Here is a 23003-nt window from a genome sequence, read left to right as displayed (position 1 = left end):
CCTCTCTTGTAAAAGAGATATTAATCTCAATGAGACTGCCTGATTAAATATAGATAAATAAAATAAAATAATTATCATCCCGCTTTGTGAGTGCTACATCAGTAAACCAGCGAGTTAGCAGTTAGCATGATATAAGGTCACATACAAGTTGCTCAGTGCAAAATAACCCCTTGACATAGCAAAGGAGCTTATACGGCAGCATTAGACATGATCTTGGTCATGCTGGATAATACATGTGCTGCAAAAATAAAAACTGTCCCTCTGTCCAATGACACTGTCGTCTTGTATTTTTGTATTTTCAGTCAAATTGTTTAGCATATTGTTCTCTGAGTTATTGATTTGATTAAATGTTATTTTTCATTATCAAATGGTCATAAAATGTACCTTGAGTGTATGTTTACAGTTTGGATATGATTTTTTAATTTATCTATTTATTTTTAATTCAGGAAAATGTATGCACTTGAAGTCTTTTCTGTTAGAAACAAAAACAATGTGAATAGGGTTATACTTTATTGTAAGTTGATCTAAAATACTTTTTTCTTTAGTGTTAACAAGGACTTAATGGTATGCAGAGGTGTATGGAAATAATTTTATCCACAAATGATACTATTTACAGTGGCGACAGAGTTGGGGCGGGGGGGGGGGGGGGTAACAGAAAATAATTGAGAAGCACTGGATGATCTGTCTGAGGCTGAATCCATTTTTGATTGACGGCGAAATGAGCAAATCAGCGATATTGTGGTGGAAACGTCCGTGGTAGCATTTTTCAATTTTAATTCTTTTGTTTTGAGAGTGGAGAATTTCCTAATCATCTCTTTCTTTTTTATTTTTTGTAGCTGCTTGTGTTTGGAGATTGACTTCTATCGCTCTGCACTTTCTGTCCCTACCGAGCAGCAGGTGCCGCTCAGCCCCACTTTGGGATTCCCCTCATTCAAAGATCAGCATCCAGGTCAAGGAGAAGGTTTCATATGACGTGGGATCATTTTCTGACGTATTTTCACAACACTCAAACAAAGCCATGAGATATGCTCATATGTTCGGAGGGAACCGTTGAGACGTATGGATAAATATAATCACTCTCCTCCTCTTTTTTCTTTTTCCCTCTCTCTAAAGATGAAGATATATACAGTTATGGACATAAATGCAACAACTTTTATTTTGTGATGCACTGCTTATAACTCATCATTGGTATGTATTTGTTTGCCTAAACACTATAGTTATTAAGGACATTTGGGGTTGTGGGTGGGGTGGGGTTATCTTGTGTTATCTTGTTTTTAAATTTCTGTTTGCCTATATCAGTACTTCTCAAATAGTGGGGCGATGCCAGGGGTGGCGCATGTGACCTCGGGGAACATGCTTTTTTTTTTCTTTTGGCATACTAGAATAAAGTGTACTTGCGCATCCACTCAGTGGGTGGCAGTGGCGCTCTCATTTTCAAAGTGCGTGCAGTATTTTTGAAGTAAGCAAGAGCACACAGACGAGAGATATGAAGAGCTGTGCGCCGTTTTCGAAAGCCGTTTACCGACCGGACTCACGCAGCGACCCACTGTCTTCTCTGGTTCTCACGTGTCCGCCCGAGACGTGCCATTTTCGGCTTGGGATCGTCACGACGACCGCCGTCACCTACGGTTCTCCTTCGGCCGCCGAGAATGCGCTTTTTTCGGGCCGTTTGCCTTTTGGCTTTGACATTTAATACGGTGGTAGGTGAGGAAAGAACACTGTTTACTGTGTCTAAAAATGATTATAGCGGACAGCTGGAAGCCAAATCAATTAAGACGCCACTTAAAGACATTAGACCCCAATCTCATTGAAAAGCCGCTTGGTTGTTTTTCAGCGAAAACGTGCCGAATATTGCCAACAATCGTCTCGCTTTGTCAGTGTTATATCAGTAAACCAGTGAGCACTGTTAGCATGCTCAGTGGAAAATAACCCCACACTATTGCAAACTGGAGGTGATGCTGTGAGCATCGAGCAGCGAAAATAAAAAGTCCTTTTGTCCAAAGACACCCCCCCCCCCCCATTCAGTTTTGTTTTTTCGGTCAAATTTTTTGGTATATTGTCCTCATGAGTTAATGTTTCTAATCAATTTGAATTTGTTATTATTTACTGATTTTATTTTTCAGTATCAAATGTTAAAAATGTACCTTGAGTGTATTTTTACAGTTTGGATGTGACTTTTTTTTTTTCTAATTCAGGCAAATTGATGCGCGTTGTCTTTTCTGTTAAAAACAAAACAATGTTGATAAAGTTATACTTTATAAGTTGATCTCTGTTATTTTCTGTAATAGAAAAAAAATGACAATGTGAGGCTGAGGCGTACTTATAATAGTAATATTATAGACAAATGATACTATTTACCGTGGCGGCAGAGTTTGGGGGGGGCGCGAAACATTTACGTCTTTCTTGGGGGGGCGTAACAGAAAATAATTGAGAAGCACGGGCCTATATACATGGAAAAATTCAGTAAAAATATTTGAAAAACAAAGAAAGATCATCATCCACCACTGCTGAATAGTTAGTGTCTCACCCTGCCTGAATAACTACCGTAATTCAATCCAATTTTAATTGCCACAGTTAAAAAAATAAAATAAACATTTAACAGCTGATTGATTTTTGTATTACAGATTGTATGACACTGAAAGGTGATTTTTATAATTTTCGGTTTGGATATTTTAATTTACAGTGATTAGGATTCACTACAAGGAACAATATGTGTCCCGTTGTATAGAATATGAAGCACAAAGATTCATTGAACTGTACATTCAGTTCAGGACTTGTGCAGTGTAAGAAAATAAACACAAAATGTGGCCATTACCTTCGTTGACTTCATCACTCTCTCGGTCCACTTGGGCCTTTAGAACATAACGCTTAATGAGTCGCTTCATGATCTTCTGCAGGGGGAAGAGAGAGGATGACAAAATGAGGAGGTGGCGAGGTGATACAGCAACACTTGTATATTTAGACAGCAAACAAGAACCTCATTAAACTTTTACCACACACACAAGCAGCTTCGGCACGAATAGAGATGTTGACTATTGATCGCTGTGCCAGCAACAGACCTTTACTATTTAATATTTAATCGTCTCCTTTTCTGGCATCTGTCTCACAAACTGGCAGACTTGAGAATGCCTTGAAAATCGGTGGGAGGAATGTTCTTTTTTTCTTTCTTTCTTCTTTTTCTTTTTTTTTTTTTTTTTTTTTTAAATCTATCAGGATGGCAGTGATAGGTTGACAAATTAGAGGAAGGTCTGATCTCTCTTGCATGCTTATTTGGAGAATTGTGTCCACATCAGCGAGCTCACAAGGGTCATTTCGTCCTCATTATCTGGTGCTGTCTTTCTCACCACTTCACTTGCCACGTCTTATTCACACTTCACTTCTGTCACTGCCTTTCATGATAGCCTTTTAAAATGCTTCATTTCCAATCATATTCATATCTATTTCACTTCTATTTCTTCTCGGCCTTGTATAGTATTCTTTACTTGGTTACAATTTTTCATTAATTCATGAGAAAGTTGGTCTGTGAGCAACATTATTTTTGATGAGTAAGCATTCTAACCAAAAAGGGATCATTGAATTTTACTGAGAATCCACACAAAACACTGTGCATACTTCACAAAATGTTGGAACTTGACAGTCTTTTAACTTGTTCATTCCTTTTCTATCCCACGCTTAGTCGTGGGATAGAAAATGAATGTACAACAGGGCCATGGATGAGCTGAAACAACCAATCACAGAGCGCATCTATCCATGCATCCATCCAGCATAGACCAGTGATTTTCAAATATTTTCTGTTACCGTATTTTTCGGACTACAAGTCGCACCTCAGTATAAGTCGCACCAGCCATAAAATGCCCAACGAAGAGAACAAAAACATATACACGTCGCACTGGAGTATAAGTCACATTTTTGGGGGAAATTTACTTGATAAAATCCAACACATAGAACAGACATGTCATCTTCAAAGGCAATTTGATATAGAAATACAATAGAGAACAGCATGCTGAATAAGTGTACAGTGCATGAACAACGAAATGCGAATATACAGTACTGTCCTCACCAGGACGCTACGGCTCGGTCCTGGCTATTCAGCGGGCTAAACTCCCAAATGACGATGCTGGACGTCCGTATAATTTGCTGAATCAATTTCGTCCTCAATACCAAACAGGTTCGCATCGACGTAAATAAATGATAATTAGGTGCTTTTACAGCAATGACATGACACAAACGGTTAGCATGCGTTCGCTAGCATTAGCGCATCGTTCAAACAAACACACAACTGGCTCTATGTGTCCGATCGCGGGTGGAAAACACACAACAACAACAGAAAAGATGATACACATAGGCGTTGCCTCTGTAGAGATATTTTAGAAGCATAACAATGAACGTAGGTTCGCAGCGGTGTTTCTCTCTCACTAACTCGCCCACTCACTCAGAACTACGTAGCTGTCGGTCTTCTTCTGGCGTGTGAGCGCTCTTCTTCACGTAAACAAGTGCGAGTGCGCCCCCATGTGGGCGTGAAATCGCCACAAACTAAAAGCAGGCATATCAATATAAAAAGTCAAAAATACAATTGAACACACATTGAACACACATAAAGAACATGCTAACAAGTTTACCAAACCATCAGTGTCACTCCAAAACACCAAAATAACATGTGCAATGATATCATAATGTGTTAATAATTTCACACATAAGTCGCTCCTGAGTATATGTCGCACCCCCAGCCAAACTATGAAAAAAACTGCGACTTATAGTCCGAAAAATACGGTATGTTCCAGAAGAAAACACTTTGCAACCCCACCGCGTAGTTAGAATTTAGTAATCCTAGGCATAACGTTGTATTCATTAAAGAAAACGACAAACGACTTTACAACAAAGAATGACTTTATTAATAGTGTTAATCAGAAACATAAAAGATTCAAAAGTGCATCAATTTGCCTGAAATAATTTTAAAAATCCTTATTTAAGCAGTGAGCCGATTTTTACATACGCCTTGTCATATTTCCTCTTATACGTTTGGGTAACTTTCTTTTGTTTCATTATCATGCTGCTGTAATCGTTCCCTGTGGCCGTTGCCAGTTCACCATCAGGAGATGCTCTACGGGCTCGAAAACAACTTTCTTTCGGGGGGTACTTCCCTCGTTGATTGCCCTCATGCCGTTTTCAGCGGGAGACAATGACCACACTGAGTTGTGCTAGCTGGATGGCTTTATTGCCAGATGGGCTTTGTGTCACAGCATGTGATAACTATAGCGAAAGAAAAATAAAACCGGCCGCCTCGTCATCCACTTACTTAACAAAACCAAAGCAAATGCTGTTTCACTCAACACCATCGGGCATGTGCACACTGCGGTCTTGGGCCATGTTTACACAAAAACGGTCTTACGCAACAACTCAAAAGAGGTGTTTTGCCGTTATATTAATTTAAAGTGCTTACGACAGGATAAAAAAAGTCTTAAATAGCATTATCACGTGAATTAGAATCATATTTTGATACGATTCGACAATATACAACAATTTGGCAAAGCGCAGATGACGAGAAATTAGTCTTTTTATCTGCCGTTTAGCCACGCCTACCTTTATAGGGCTCTAGCGCCCCCAACAGGAGGATGACGTCGGCAGGGTCATGGTTTCATCTATTTTAGAATTCAGCCATATCGAAGTATTTTCCCCAAATTGCTAAATAAATAGGATGGGAATGACAAATAACAGTCTTGTGCTAAATGGAATATGAAATATTAAAAATGCATTTATTCAGTACGACATGGCAAAATTACTCCATAATGTTCCAAACTGTCCACTTATTGCACCTCCCAAACTATATTTTATGCCACCGGAGTTAGTCCGGCTTTTGTCATTTCCCTGCCCTGGCTTCGGAGAGCGTAAACAAACAAGGAGGTGTGACAGCTAGCTGACATGCTAACCCGAACCGAGTGATGTTTCGAAGTTTATTCTCGGCTTTAAAGTGAAAAATCACCGAAAACTATCACACGGCGGCGGGGTTGTCAATTGTCTTCGCTGATCGGCAACTCGCCCGTCGGCGAGCAAGTTACAGCTCGTCTGACTCGTTCCCGGGTCACTTCCTGTTCTATAACTTGAAAGCAACAAGAAGTGACCTATAAAATGCCCCCAAATCAACAGGAAGTGACCCTGAAATACCCCAAAATCAACATCAAGTGACTAAAAATAATCAGGTTATCTACCTGACATGGCCCAAAATGACCTGATTGCCTGGCATTGGCCACCACTGGCAGCCATAGAAGTCGGAGAGGCCCGTTTGAAGAGGGAGAGGTTAATTCGCTAACACCCTCCCAGTTCAAATGGATTGGATGTCTACTAGTGATAAAACTCACACCAGAGGGATGAAGATATCTTATTTTTCTGTTTATTAGTTGTTTCATAGAATATCCTAGAATGATTTCCTGACGAATGTACACTGCTGGCCAAAAGTATTGGCACCCCTGCATGTCAGATAATGCTCAATTTCTCCCAGAAAATGATTGTAATTACAAATGCTTGGGTAGTAATATCTTCATTCATTTTGCTTGGAATGAAAAAAACACAATAGAGAATGGAAAAAAATCAAATCATTATCATTTTACACAAAACTACAAAAATGGGCTGGACAAAAGTATTGGCACCCTGATCCTAGTACTTGGTACCTGTTAGGTTTTGTGTTGGTTCCCTCCTAGTGTGTTCCTGTGATTGCCCATTGATTTCACCTGTTATGCCTGCTCCTAGTGTATCTGCCAATCTTCATCCTTCTGTGTCACCCATCTGTTCCTTGTTGTCTCGTTACCCCTTGTCTCTATGTGTATATAAGCTCCCAGTTTCTTTTCACTCCTTGTTGCGTCTTTGTCAGTGCCCGTGTGCTCGTCAGCGTTTGTTCTCCACAGTTTTCGCCGTCCAAGCCCTTGTGTTCCACAGTAAGTTTTTGATACCCAGTCTTTTGTTAGTAACAGTTTTGTTTGCCTCTGTACTTTCTTTGGATCATCACAGCCTTTGTTTTGTACTTTGTTTTTTGTTTGCTTTAATTAAACCATTTTTGCATGGTTCATCTGTCTCGCCTCCCGTTTCCTGCATTTGGGTCCACACTAAATGGTAAATGGTGTTATACTTATATAGTGCTTTTCCACCTTTTCAAGGCGCTCAAAGCGCTTTACACTATCTCACCATCCACCTACTGGTGACGCAGCACCAGGAGCAACTTGGGGTTCAGGGTCTTGCTCAAGGACACTTAGACGAGTTCATCAGGGCGGAGAATTGAACCCACACTGGGTTGGGGGGACAACTACTCTACCACTGAGCCACGCGACCCCTACACTACACACACCTACACCCTACATACACTAACCGCGTATCCTGACAGGTACCACAACCTTTAGACAAAATAACTGCGAACAACCGCTTACGGTATCCATCAATGAGTTTCTTACAATGCTCTGCTGGAATTTATACTATTCTTCTTTGGCCAACCGCTCCAGGTCTCTGAGATTTGAAGGGTGCCTTCTCCAAACTGCCATTTTCATATCTCTCCACAGGTGTTCTATGGGATTCAGGTCTGGACTCATTGGTGGCCACTTTAGAAGTCTCCAGTGCTTTTTCTCAAACCATTTTCTAGTGCTTTTTGCTGTGTTTTGGGTCATTGTCCTGCTGGAAGACCCATTACCTCTGAGGGAGACCCAGCTTTCTCACACTGGGCCCTGCATTATGCTGCAAAATTTGTTTGTTAGTCTTCAGACTTTAAAATGCCATGCACATGGTCAAGGAGTCCAGTGCCAGAGGAAGCAAAGCAACCCCAAAACATTAGGGAACCTCCGCCATGTTTGACTGTGGGGACCGTGTTCTTTTCTTTGAAAGCCTCGTTTTGTTTCAGTAAACTCTATGTTGATGCCTTTTCCCAAAAAGCTCTACTTTTGTCTCATCTGACCAGGAAACATTCTTCAAAACTCCAGCCTGGCTTTTTTATGTCTCTGGATCAGAAGTGGGGTCTTCCTGGGTATCCTACCATAGAGTCCCTTTTCATTCAGACCCCAACAAATAGTACGGGTTAACAGTGTTGTACCCTCGGACTGCAGGATAGCTTGAACTTGTTTGTATGTTAGTCGAGGTTTTTTATCCTCCATCCGCACAATCGTTCATTGAAATCTCTCGTCAATTTCTCTTTTCTGTCCACATCTAGGGACGTTAGCCACAGTGCCATGGGCTTCACACTTATCGATGACACTGCGAACGGTAGACACAGGAACATTCATGTCTTTGGATATACACTTGTAGCCTTGAGATTGCCCATGCTTCCTCACAGTTTTGGTTCTCAAGTCCTCAGACAGTTCTTTGGTCTTCTTTCTTTTCTCCATGCTCAATGTGGTACGCAAAAGGACACAGGACAGAGGTTGAGTCAACTTCAATCCATTTTGATTGGCTGCAAGTGTGATTTCGTTATTGCCACTACCTGTTATGTGCCACAGGTAAGTAACAGGTGCTGTAAATTACACAAATTAAAGAAGCATCACATGATTTTTCAAAGGGTGCCAAGACTTTTGTCCGGCTCATTTTTGTGTAAAATGATAATGATTTAATTTTTTCCCCCATTCTTTTTGTGTTTTTTCATTGCAAGCAAAATAAATGAAGATACTGTATTACTACCAAAGCATTTGAAATTGCAATCATTTTCTGGGAGGAATTGAGCATTATCTGACAGAATTGCAAGGGGGCCGATACTTTTGTCCAGCAGTGTATTGATAATCGTTATATCGCCATATTGTGAGATCATCCTTATTGTGAGCTTTGTATCGCAAATCACATTGTATCGTGAGGTACCAAGAGGTTCTACCCCTACTTTCAATAACAGAGGGGTGGTCCCAACACCTTATCTTCTGCCGTTTCCTCTTTCGTCCTGGTCAAATAAAAACATGATGAAGTGCTTCAGGCTGTAATTAGAGTAGTTAATAATTGACTAGATTCTTGAATAATGTTGAACGCAGCTAGGCCGTGTACAAGGTGAAGACACTGTCGGACTGTTCACGTGTACTAATGTCGTCAGTATCTTCACTGCCAAATATATTGGAGCATTATCGTCACCTACTGTTGCAGAGTCCGGAAGTCCATATCAAGATTTACACCCAGGAAGGCACTTTCAAAGTTTTCAGCCCCCAAAATGCCATCGCCGTGTAAACGATAGGGCTTTCTGGAAAGGTTTTTGCGTTGTCACCCCTGCTGCCGTTGTCATGGAATCAGCCTCTTACACACATAAAAAGTTTCTGGGAAGCTTAAAACACTGCTTTTCTTTTCATTTCTATTCAAAAAGTTGTCGCCTAATGAGAGATCCCCAATGGTCCAAGTCCGTACCATGGCAATTTTTCTGCGGACCACTAACTATTTTTTGGTTCATCTTTATTGTATTCTATTTTTTTACCGAAAGCATTTTTTTTGAATCAGCTCACAAGATGTTTGCAGAGCGGTCAAAACTGTTGTGCTCATGCACTGTTGTTTTCGTGGTTCGGACTTTTAACGCGAGAAATAACTGATTTATGGCTAAAATGAGAAAAGTAGACTTGCAAACTGCTTCAGAATAGAGTGGACTGAAGTTCATGCTTTTGTGAGGTCTATAAGGCCATTGTGTCTTATTTCTCCTGATGTATTTGTGCTTATGTAAGCTCCTATACCATGAACTCACCTCATATCTGGTTGGATGTTTTCTAGAATTTCTGGATAAATTCTGAAAATCCTCTCCCGGGGGCAAGTAGGACCTGAAGTGTTCCCCCTGGTGCACATGCAAACAATAGTGAATCTTATATGATTGTTATATGGCGGAAAACACAGACAAGACTGAAAAATAGTTTCTGCTCTTGCATTCCTCTTTAAAAGAAACTGCTGTATTTTAAGCCAAAACAACTGTTGTGTTTGAAAGAACAATATATCTATATGCTGCCATAGCAGATTCATGGAGCATTAAGCCCCTGAACTATTTTTAATTTGTCCGCTTACCCTGGAAACCCCCATTTACAGACGTCGCGCAACCGCTTTTGTTTCAACCCAGCCACAAAACAAAGGTAATTAATTATATTTAATAGAGATGTCCTGATCGAGCGGGATGCCGAACGATCGGTTCCGATCACGTCATTTTCAAAGTAACGGAAACGGCAAACAAATATCGGCCATGCCTTTTTTTAATATATATACAGTATATTATTATATATTATATATATATTTTTTATTAAATCGTTTTCTAAATGTATTTAACATTACAGACATAATATGTTACACTTATCCAGAGTCTTTAGTTTAGGCTTAAGGTAGGGTTTTCAAATTTATCCCGATAACGGCGGTAATTAATTTTTTAAAAAATGTATCACGTTAAAATATTTAATGCAATTAATGCATGCACTGCACGACCCACTCTCGCATTGTCGCACTCAACCTGTAATGGCGCCGTTTTACCTATATAGAGAGATAATAGGCATCGTAAAATGAGTAGAGTGAATTTTGGCAGCCTTTGGAGCCTTTTTTAATTGGCTAAAGCCTTACAATCCCTCTCCCTACTATTAGAAATATCATGGGAAGCAATGTGGGGAAGCAAGGTAGCAATTGATCTTTTTCTTAACACCATATGTTATTTCCCAACGCAGAACAACAAAGATATATCAATTGGTAGCACTACGCACAGTCATGGTTCCACTTCCCATCATGCATTTGGGCATGGCTACAGTATCATTTACTGAAAGCTCAACAAATACACTAGATGGCAATATTTAGTCACAATATACAAAGTCACGTCTTTCTATCCGTGGATCCCTCTCACAGAAAGAATGTTAATAATGTAAATGCCATCTTGAGGATTTATTGTCATAATAAACAAATACAGTACTTATGTACTGTATGTTGAATGTATATATTCGTCCGAGTTTTATTCATTTTTTTCTTAATGCATTGCCAAAATGTATATGATCGGGAAAAATTATCGTGATTGAGCAAAAAAAAAGCAATCGGATCGGGAATTATCGGGATCGGCAGATACTCAAACTAAAACGATCGGGATCGGATCGGGAGCAAAAAAACATGATGGGAACAACCCTAATATTTAATATTCAAAATGTCATTTTGAGCTTCGAATCATTAATTGAAGTCTAATGTTTCGTTTAAAAAAAAAAAAAAAAAAAAAAAAACGACTTTAAAAAATTATTCACTCGCATATTTTAAACTTTTAGACAAATGACGTGACAATGAAAAATATGGTGTCTGTAAAAAAGTCACAGATATCTACCTCATAACTATCGCTTAATTGTATTTTTTTGTCACTGTTGCATTTTCTCCAATATGTTAGATGAGAAATAATCGATCCAAACAAATAAAAAACAAACAAACAAACAAAAACGTTTAAAAGGGTAAATATATGAAAAAGAACTTCTCGACCACTCCTTGATGTCTGCGATTTCTGCATCGCGACCGTTGTTATATTACCATGTTTCACCCATAAAATCCCCCAAAAATCGAGCTGTGGCCATTCACAGCTGTGTCTTGACACTCAGTGATACATGCTACATGGCGTTTTGGATCGAAACAAGTTAAGTACGCGATAATATCTCGTTAAAGTCATGGTGTCTGTAATTCTGCTCTCGCGTGCTCTCACCTCCAGATAGGGTTTTGCTGTTTGAAAAACATTTTTCTTTTTAAAAAAAAAAAAAAAAAAAAAAACTCCTGTTCAAAATGTTTCTTTCCCCAGAAAATTGAGATTTTAAGCTTTCCAATGATGTATCACACAAGCATATCAGACAATTTTGAAATTTGGCCAAATTGAGGGTCTCAGAGCGGAACATCAAGTCACCTGAGTGTTTTCTGCCACATGATTTTCAGGATAGGACAACGTATGAAGAGAGAAAAACGATGAGCATGAAGCTTAATTAACCATCTTCTCTAAGAGCCCAGACCTTATTTGCGCGAACGTGTCATTTTAACACTGCACCGCAAGAAACCAGCTGTGGTCACATGGCAATGATCTGACACCTACTACTTAGTATGCTGTGAAGCAAAATGATATAAAAAGACTATCATACTGGAAATATTACAGGTTTTTTTTTTTAGCTTTTTACAGTAAAATACAGCACTTATTAAATAATCTACAAAATAAAACATTCATGAACACTTAGAAACACACTTGATCCAATAAAATGTTGCAACAAAAATTCTATTGAGTGCATCTGTTTATATTGTTCCTTCCTTTAGTAATATCTAAAATAGAAATAGATCAAATACCGCAGTATTGGATATTGATTCTAAACTGCTCCACGTCACAATGTAGCATGCTGTTGGATTGTATATTATTTTTTTTAGGATTGTGACTAGGGGTGATAGTATAAAGAGATGGATCACATCGAGTAATCAAAGATCCAAGTAATCAACATATGGCCAACCACGATGTATTCACATATCAACATATCTTGTGGCGAGAAGCAAAAGTACTCTGTGGGTTCTCTCATGTATTTTACAATCAATTTCTTTCCTTTCAAGGGTAATTTAGTAGCACATCTGTTCTATCTGACATAAGTGGATAAAGTTCCATTTGAGGAACTCCAAATGTTTGATAGGGAAAAAAATTGCAGCACCACAGTGTGAGCAAATCTATTGATTGCTTGCTGCACCTGCTCGGCTTTACACTTCAAGTGTCAGTACTGCAGAGAATTTGAGAGCCAGGCGAGGCGCCAAGGTGAAACACATCTTGTCTCCATCTAAAAGCGGACAATGTCTTAAAACAGGCAAGGGCAAGTCTAACAACCTCGCTAATAGTTTAGCTGATGTGCCGGACTGACATATTTGCGTCAATGAATCCGAAAAGAGGAAATGTGACAGTCCAATGGCCTGTGCTTGTAACTCAGTGGGATTTTATTCTTTTTGCTAGTGGTCCAATAATGCCAAATAATATGTTGGCAAGCATTTAGTTCAGACTTATTATTTTGACATTTGAGAAAATTAGAGCTGCATACAATAGTTGTTTTAAAAAAACGTTACCATGCCAAGTAATTGTGGCATCAGCAGAAAATTACTCTATTTTTCCAAACAATAAGCCGCTAACCTGGTACACCAGACTCACCGCTGTTCCATCTATTGAGTCTGTCCACCATTAAGCGGATAAAATTTCCAGGACGGAGCAAGCCACAGCAAACAGACAGCGGAGTGGACCAATCTGCGACGGGTGGGACGAGGGACTTGCGCGCGGAAGTAAACATACGAGGAGAGCGGAGTTTATTCAACATGGCTAGCGCGAGACAGACTGTTGTCAATGACTTGTGTCGATGTGTTTTTGGTAATTTAAAACTGATTTTACCGTGGATTGGAACATATTCTCGGCTCTCCCTTTCGCCATCTGTGTTGTTGTGGAGACGACTTCCGACGCGGAAGCGTGACGTTGCTCGTTAAGAACACGTCACGCAAATAAACAAATCTGATTTGTCGATTGATTTTGTACTTCCTCGAGAGGCCGTTAATGGGCTGGGCCCCAGACTATACTCTCAGTGTTTGAAAAACACAGGGAGAACAGTCTGGCCGTGCCAGGCAAATAAGCCGCTGCTTTTTTTCTCTCTGTACTCTGTGACTTTTATGACAAAGAGGCTTTAGATTTTTTTTTTTTTTTTTTAAAAAAGAAGTTAATATTTTTGCATTTAAAAATTATGTTTTCATTTCTTTCGCTCCACGGCCCGGAGCATAATGATGATGAACTTGCCACTTAGGGTGCCTTCAAAGTCTCTAACGACTACAGTGATTGTTCCTTTATGAAAAAACTCAAGTTCCCATGGGTATCCGTGTGAGTTAGGTGTGTATTCTATACTCCAAACACACTGTTAGCTATTGATAGCTCCATAGGCTCTGTTTTAGAGAAAACTAGTTAATTTCAGGTGCATGCTTACTTCTTGTCAAGAGAAGACACTTCTTGTCAAGAGAAGACTCTTTTTGCCACGACAGAAGAACCATTTAACTCTAACCATGTATATAATTACACACATTTTAAAAGAATGGATATCCAGATTTTGCCATGACAATTGACATTGCTCTCTGCTGCTAAACTACGGCTGAAAAATCTTGCCAGAAGCTTTGTAAAACTTAATCTCTGCAGATTTCATAGACAAATGACTTAATCTGGTGCTATATGCAGATACAAAAGAACCCATTTAAAATGGTAGATATCGACTGTTTGCTACGACAAGAGATGCTACGCTAGCACCGTTAGCCGTTTTCAATCAGCACTAAGAGGACTTTAACGCTGACGAGGGCTCCATCCGATGCCTGATGACATTGCAGAAGAACAGGTTAAGGCTACTCCTGGGTGTTTAGACTTTGTTTTGATTTAAAGAGGACAGATTGCCAGAGTGTGCTATAACAAAGCTGCTATTGTATGGCTCGTGCTCATAGCCATTAGCACAGAATATATAAAATGGTGACCGGGATTTTTAAGAGGACTTTGTCCACAGCAAGCCTAGAAGGCAAGGTACGTGGATTTTATGTTTTCTTCTTTGTAAATGTAGTTGTTGTTGTTGTTTTTTAAAAGGTTTCTAACAGAGCCAAAGAACAAGAGTGGAACTTGTGGTGTCTGACTCCCCTGAGTAAGTAGTGTATGAATGTAGAAGACGCAAATTGACGTGTTGATTTGAGATTATTTAGTTAATGAAGATATTTTTCATCAATCAAATATCTCTATGTAAATACCCCATATTAAGATATGGACATCCGCGGCATATACAGTATTGGACCGAATACGAGACGATGTTTTTTGCATTAAAATTAGACTGAAAAAGAGGGGGTCGTCTTATATTCGCGGTCTAGACGTTATACCCATTCACGACACTAGATGGCGCCAGATATCATTGAAGCAATGTTGTGTCATGACGGATCTCAGCTACTCTCAAGTTTAACAAGTTTGCGTTATTTTATTGCAATGTTTTTCCTTATTCAGATTTGTTTCAAGACTACAGTTACAGTTAGACTTCACTTTGATGGTTAATGCAGTTATTGCAATTTTGTTGTTTTATCACAATAGATTGGTTTATTTACATTTTAAAAACCAGAAGCCATTCATTTACGAATGTGATTGCACTTTAGTTTACATATTTAAATGTTCAGATATTAAGATTTGAATGAGGCAAAATAACTTGCTTTTTCTCTCAAATATATTGTTATAATCATTTGTTTTGGATGTACTGTGCCGGTAATTATTTTCTGTATAAAAATGATTTTTGGTGTTCAAAGAGAGGGGTTGTCTTATATTCGGGCCAATACGGTATTTGGATTTTTTCTGAAATTATTGTTGGGCAGTACAGTTTATAATAAGGTGCGCTCTATAGTCAGATTTTTTTTTTTTTTTTAACGTTCCATATTAAAATATTAAAAACATAAAAAGCCATAAATTGTCATGTAGTTGTTGAGGAAGCATTAACTGGCAAATACTGTATCTAGATTGTATTAATATAATTTTTGAATATTTTTGTAACTTTTCATTTGGAATAAATCTGATACTGAACCTTTATTTGCATTTTCCACTGATCATAATATAAAAGTTACAAATGATATGTGCAAGATGTACAGGAACAAAGATAATTAGCTCTAATAGCAAATGAGATACACACAGCCATCTGGTGATATTACTATCTGATATTTTCTGACAATAATGTGCTTGGTAGGAGTGAATTCAATTGCTGAAACAAAGTACCGCACAAAAAAACCCACAGCAATTCCTGAAAACTTCCATAGCCACAATTTGCTTCATAAACACCCACTGCAATTAAAAAAAAAATCATGTTGCTTTTGAAAGCCACATAATTTAGTTTCCCATCGATTTACTAATTAACCAACTTTGTACAGTGATAGTTACCTTGGCCTGAGAGTTCAGCATACCAAGCTCCAATTCATTGCGGTGTGGTTGTCTGCTCACATTGCATATTCCTAACAAGCCTGACTTGATGCGCAGGACCAGGTAGTAGAAGGATTTTGGGCTGGGAACCAGGTTGAAGGGGGCGGGCAAAGTGCGGCCCTCATCAAAGTAGGAGAGCCACAGCTTAGCCCGAGCGAACTTCCATTCCACGTCAGCGTCCTCCTGCAGACACAGAGTGTTTGAAATGTCAAGTCAAAGAAAATAGCATTCATACCAGGAGGTTCTAAAGGAGCGCACTGATATGCGAATAAAATGATAACCAGGACGAGTTAAGCAGGTGCAATGAGTTTCAAAATGGCTTGCGATGAACACCGCAGTGCGCTTTCAAGGGCCCTCAGACACAGATCCAAGTTTTATTTTCACTCCATTTTCTGCTGTGCTTGGAATCGAGCACAACAACTATGGTGACCTTCCCTGATGCAGGGCAGTCCTTTTATTTGAAAAATATTATCTTAGGTCTACTCATAGGTCTCATTTCACTTGAATTTTACTAGAAGTCATTGCAAAGGAAGAATCTTATTAATGTAATCAGGTAAAACCTTTAAATCTTTAGAGCAACTGTGCATTTGCTGTATGCTAATGAGATGTGATCAAAATACATCTACCATTTTTGGCCACGCCATCTCATAGCTCAAATCTGTTTGAGGACAGTTGCACAAGACAGAAAGTTAAGGTGATAAGCTAAATTGTAAACAAGCTTCTTGAGTGTTTTTAAAAAAAGTTACTGACAAATAGTAATAAAACAGGGCCACAGTGGTTCATAACAGTAGTTCCGTAAGGACCTCAGCTTTGGAAATGGAGGGTCACGGATCAAGTCTCACAGCGGACAAAAGTAATTGCAACCAGTTGTTGCAGTCACTGTATGTGCACCCTATCACTCAGACATCTTTCCTTGCATGTCTGCAATTGTATGGTCCACTTCTTTTTGTGATGTGCAACAAAAATTATACAACAGATTGGAAATGGAGCTTACTCAAGAGCAATGCTTTAGCAGAAAATCTGACAATTTATAGCATTTACTTTATATGCAGAACTCAGTGAGCATGTGAATTGAAGCAGCCAATTTCTTAAAACACAGTTGCGTTGGAGAAATGTGTTCTGTACCAGCATTTGCAAAGGCGTCTATTATTATAATCTCTGCAGGAGGAATATCGCAAGAGAAACTTGGGCTGCCCCATTCTGTATTAGCACTTCAACTGTGTAAAACTTTCTAGAATCCAAATATCTTATTTATTGACTACCGGTGTTGTCACAGATTACTTGAAAAATAAAAGTAATTACTGATTATGCCTCAAAAAAGTAATCTAGTTGCTTTACTGATTACTCTATTATTAAAGTAACTAAGTTACTTTAAAAGTAATTTATCAGTTACTTTTTACCTATTTTTCTCCCTTTGCCGCCTCAACATAAGAATGACAACAGAAAAATGTCATCGCATGTAAATGACTTTCCAATCATTGAATTTAAAGGGAAAGAACAGAATTTTTCACATAAGGCTTAATCTTTGAGGTGGCGGGGGTTTAATTAGTCGATGGAGTTGATTTCAAACACCATTGACACGTGCAAGCTTAGCCACTCTGTAGCCCTGAAACTAACAAATAACCGACAAACTGCATGGAATTTGTTGAATTAAACTCCACCGACTAATTAAACCCCGCTAACTCGATGATTAAGCCTAATGTCAAAAATTCTGAATTTTGGGTTAGGGTTAAAAGCATATCAGTGCCAATGTAAAACAATGCAAATTGACTGCAGAATAATCAACAACACACAAATGAATTATACAGTGCAATAAATACAAAGATGGAGGCGGGCACGGATACGCGCACACAACACGGAAGTAAGCTGTACCCACAGGTGGTCAATTTGGCCACAACACTTAGAGGCAACTAAGCACCTTACACTCAATCGGACTTACAACAAATCCCAAAGATGCTAAACGAACACATCACCTCACGGCATAAATGTGCAACACGAATATGATGTAAACAAAACTTGCCAACTTGGAGCGATGACTGAAAAATGAACGCGTTAGATTACTCGTTACTGAAAGAAAGCAAGCAGATTACAGGCTGTTGAGCTTTGGTGTGAATATACTGAACCATAATACAACGGGGACACCTGCGGCTTATAGTTCAGTGTATAGGTGCAACAATTAATCGATTAATCGACAACTAATTGATTAGCAAATTACTCGACAACTATTCTGATAACCAATTAATCGTTTAGGACCTTCTTCACCTTAAACTTGTCTAAATTCTTGAAATCATAACATATATTTAACTTCTCAGTTGTATATGTTATCTGATTTCCTCATTATATTTTTAAGTCAAAGTAGCAGAAGAACAAAAATCTGATTTTACTTTGGAAAACAACAATTAACGTTTTTGCCAATTTTCGGACATCTTACTGTCTAAACTAGCTTATAAATAAGGCTGCAACAACTAAATGATTAAATCGCTGAATAAATTAGTTGACGGATCGGCCCTGCACCCCATTTTCTGTCAACTGATAGTGAAGTCTATGATTTAAACTAGAAAAGCATACCACCATCCATCAGTACGAAATCAGTAATTACTCAACTGCAGTGAATACGAACATTTACCTCAATTTCCTGGTAGGAGCTGTTTATCATGGCAATGAGCATGTTGAGAAGAACGACCACCATGGTGACGTTGTAGACCCCATACAGCACATAACCAATGTTTTCTATGAACTTATGATCATACTTCAGCACTACTGAGATCACTTCAGATAACCCGAAGATTGACCAGAATAGAGTCTTGAAACTCTCCTCGACTCTGCAAAGAGAAACAGAAGTGGTAAGGAAAGGGCTATATGGTAAGCAACAACAACCAACATTTTTGTTAGTTGTTGTGTTTTTCCCACATGAATACTGTATGTGTGGCATGTGAAAAAATTAGGACACCCTATGGAAGCCTGTGCGTGTTTTAACATATTTGGTCATAAGGATATTTAATATCACTGTTAACAAACCTGATATATATATATATATATATTTATAAACTTCTGTAAAATGTAATTTTAAATAAATTCAATTTCTGTTGAGGAATAAATTAGGACACACAGGTGTATCACATAAGGTGCATATGATTAGAACATCATTATCCATCGTGTTTTGAAGGAGGCTTGCCTTATTTAGACCTCACATTTAGTTTGGTGTGCCCCTGACTGTTGAAGTGAGAGAAAACACCATGGTGATATCAAAGGAGCTGTCTGAGGTCTTCAGAAAGAAGATTGTAGACGCTTATGAGTCTGGTATGGGATTTAAAAAAAAACCTCAAAAGAATATAAAATCAGCCATTCCACTGTCCGAAAAATAGTCTCCAAGTGGAGGACATTCAGAACAACTGCCAACATGCCCATGTCTGGCCGTCCAAGCAAGTTCACCCCGAGAGCACACAGCAAGATTCAATTCAATTCAATTTTATTTGTATAGCCCTGGATCACAACAACGTTGTCTCAAAGGGCTTTGCAGAGGCAATATGATACACAATCAGAAACAGCAAATGAAGCAACAAAGATGAATAAATAAATTCAAGTCCTGGGTTTCCCCCATCCTTAGACCCTCCATGTCGGCAGGGAAAAACTCCAAAAACTCCAGAGTCTTCGGAAGAAAAATGAGAAACCTTGGGGAGTACCACATTCAGGAGAGATCCACTCCCAGGACGGATAGACAGGAAGCCCCAGGACCGCTAATGGGAATTAGCAGGCGAAGTTACAGTCCGTAAAGATGCAGTGGAGTAAAGGAACAAGAAGCAGTCCATTTAGCCAGATGAGACGGGGGTAGCAACGAGGACGTCCATCCAGCGTGGGGTCCGGAAAGTCAGGAGGCTGCAGCTGAAAAATAGCCCCTCCCCAGAGGGGAGGGGGGAAAGGGGACACCGGGTGACTAGTGATGAAGAGACTAGACAACTAGATATTAACATTGGAAAATAGAAATAAAGTAAGATAAGTGGTAGGTAGAGTGAGAAAAAGGAGATAGAACTCAGTGGCTGTACTTCCCCCAGCTTTATAGCTTCTAGTGCAGCTTAGACTAAACTTTGAGTCTACTCCGACTTCAACTAGCCTGACCATAAGCTTTGTTGAATAGGAACGTTTTCAATCTAATCTTAAATGTGCAGGCTGTCTCGGCTTCTTTAATATTAGCTGGAACCTGATTCCATAAAACAGAGGCTTGGTGGCTAAAGGCTCTCGCTCCGACAGTACTTTTAGAAACCCTGGGAACTACCAGTAGATCTGCATTCTGAGAGCGGAGTGTTCTGTTGGGGCGGTATGGAACCAGAGCATCGGTGAGATAAGATGGCCCCAACCCATTAATGGTTTTAAATGTAAGAAGGAGGATTTTACATTTAATTCTAAATTCGACTGGAAGCCAGTGAAGGGCCTGGAGCACAGGGGTGATGTGCTCTCTTCTATTGGTTCCTGTTAAAAGTCTTGCTGCTGCGTTTTGGACAAGCTGAAGACCTTTTAGAGAACTTTTAGGACAAGCTGCAAGTAGGGAGTTACAGTAATCCAATCTCGATGTCACCAACGCGTGAATTAATTTTTCTGCATCGCTTTTAGATAAAATATTTCTAATTTTGGCTATGTTGCGCAGGTGAAAGAAGGCCGTTCTGCAGGTTTGTTTAATGTGAGCTTTAAACGATAAGTCAGAGTCGAATAAAACTCCTAGGTTTTTAACTGTGGTGCTGGAGGCTACACTTACATTGTCCAGAGTGACTAACTGGGCAGCTAAAGAGTCTCTCACACTTTTCGGGCCTATTATAAGGACTTCTGTCTTTTCAGGATTAAGTAGAAGATAGTGCTCATCCAGGTATTTATATCTCGGACACAGGTGCTTAGTTTGTCCACTTGCCTGATCTGCTCAGGTTTATAGGTTGATAAATACAGTTGTGTGTCGTCAGCGTAACAATGAAAGTTAATGCTATGTTTTCTGATGATATTACCTAGAGGAAGCATATACAGCGTAAACAAGATGGGCCCGAGGACCGATCCTTGCGGCACACCATAACTAACTCTGGAGTACGGTGATGATTGCTGGTTTACATTGACAACCTGGTACCTATTAGATAAATATGATTTAAACCAGCAGAGAGCTGCTCCTCTAATGCCTATGTCACATTCTAATCTCTGCAATAAGATATTATGGTCGATTGTGTCAAAGGCTGCACTCAGGTCCAACAGAACCAGGATCGAGACTAATCCAACGTCAGCGGCTAGTAACAAGTCATTAGTTACTTTGACCAATGCAGTTTCAGTGCTATGATTAGCTCGAAAGCCAGGCTGGAAATGTTCAAATAAACTATTGTCCTGCAGGTGCTGACAGAGCTGTTTAATTACCACTGTTTCAAGGACTTTGGAGAGAAATGGTAAATTAGAGATAGGTCTATAATTGGCCAAAATATCAGGATCAAGAGTAGGTTTTTTCAAAAGCGGTTTAATAACTGCATATTTAAAGGACTGCGGCACGTGGCCAGTAACTAATGAGGTATTTATCATATTTAAGAAAATATCAATAGTTAGAGGCAGGGTCTCTTTAAAAAGTTTGGTTGGGATCGGGTCTAGGAGGCACGTTGATGGTTTGGAGGACATTATAATTGAAATCACATCAATCTGGTCTACAGTGGTAAAGTTATTTAATATTTTAGAGGGGTTTATAGGAGATTCTGAATTTTTAGTCTGCACTTTATCAGACCTAAAAGTTGGAAGTAATTCATTTATTTTATTTCTAATAGTTGCGATTTTATTGTTAAAACATTTTAGGAAGTCATCACAGCTAAGGGTGATTGGTATATAAGGTTCTATTGAGCTGTGACTGTCAGCCTTGCTACAGTGCTGAACAGATATCTAGGGTTATTTTTGTTTTCATCTATTAAGGATGAGTAATATCTGGTTTTAGTCATACGCAAGGCTTGTTTATAGGTCACTAATCTGTGTTTCCAGGCAGAGAGAGTGTGCTCTGTGTTGGAACGGCGCCAAAGTCTTTCTAGTTTACGTGAAGATGCACATGAAGGCCAGACTAAAGTTTGCCAGAGTGAATGTAGTGCTCTTTCGACCGATGAATCTAAAATTGAATTATTTGGACACCAGAACAATGTTTGGCGCAAACCCAATACAGCGTTCCAGGAAAAGAACCTCATACCAACTGTGAAGCATGGAGGTGGAAGTGTCATGGTTTGGGGATGCTTTGCTACAGCAGGACCTGGCTAGATCACATCATAGAATCCACCATGAATTCTATCGTGTATCAGAGGGTGGTTGAGGAACATGTGAGATCATTGGTGAAAAAAATCAAAGCTAAAGCGAAACTGGACCCTGCAACAAGATTATGACACAAAACATACCGTCAAATCCACCAAGGACTGGCTGAAAAGGAAGAAATGGAAAGTCCTGGAATGGCCGAGTCAAGGCCGAGGGCTTTCTGCGGACCGATGTAAAAGACTGGTAAATGGCTACAAAAAGCGTCTCACTGAAGTTATTTCAACCAAAGGGGGTAAAAATTATTAGTTGGCAGGGTGTCCTAACTTTTTCCTCATTTAGAATATGCATTTTTGTTGATATATTTGGTTTAATGAGTAAAACAATGTTAATTTTTGTTGTTTACCGGCATTTAAATCACTTTCTTTTCCGGAGATAAAGAAAAACAAGATGAAACAGAACATTTCTTAATAAAGAACTGAATATTTCATGGGATGTCCCGATTTTTTCACATGACCGTAGACTTTATCCTCAACAACACTCACAGGGGTGGATAGTGAATTTCTCCTCTCACGGTTTAGCATTAGAGGCTGACAATAAGAGCTAAGTAACCCTGAGATTCAACACCAGACCTCATCAATCCATTAGGACTTGGACTGCTACAGTTTAGCGTTCTCCATCATCTTGTGACAAATATGAACTCAATGCATTCAATACACTCCTTCCCTTCGAATGTGTTTTAGATTCTTTGTATTCAATGTAGAAATGAGTATTCCCTGTGGGGCTAACCTTTGAAAACATAAAAATTGAGCCAGTACACTACAAACCATATCAAGCGAAAAATGAGTCATCACCTCTT

The 23003-nt window shown here is 39.2% G+C and overlaps 1 protein-coding gene across 1 annotated transcript in view; it reads right to left on the bottom strand.

The window, feature by feature from the left end:
* Positions 1-23003, bottom strand: part of LOC130924415 (short transient receptor potential channel 7-like) — a 99793-nt gene that overhangs the window by 9855 nt on the left and 66935 nt on the right. The window contains exons 8-11 of the mRNA XM_057850966.1: positions 18528-18723; positions 15863-16084; positions 9680-9766; positions 2816-2891 (exon numbers count right to left, since the gene is read on the bottom strand). Coding sequence (XP_057706949.1) covers positions 2816-2891; positions 9680-9766; positions 15863-16084; positions 18528-18723 — 581 coding nt within the window. The remainder of the gene's footprint in view (positions 1-2815; positions 2892-9679; positions 9767-15862; positions 16085-18527; positions 18724-23003) is intronic.

This window comes from Corythoichthys intestinalis, chromosome 11, assembly GCF_030265065.1.
Source record: "Corythoichthys intestinalis isolate RoL2023-P3 chromosome 11, ASM3026506v1, whole genome shotgun sequence".
Classification (NCBI taxonomy): Eukaryota; Metazoa; Chordata; class Actinopteri; order Syngnathiformes; family Syngnathidae; genus Corythoichthys; species Corythoichthys intestinalis.
The sequence above is the reverse complement of the archived record's forward strand: the minus strand, read 5'-3'. Positions and strand labels throughout refer to the sequence as shown.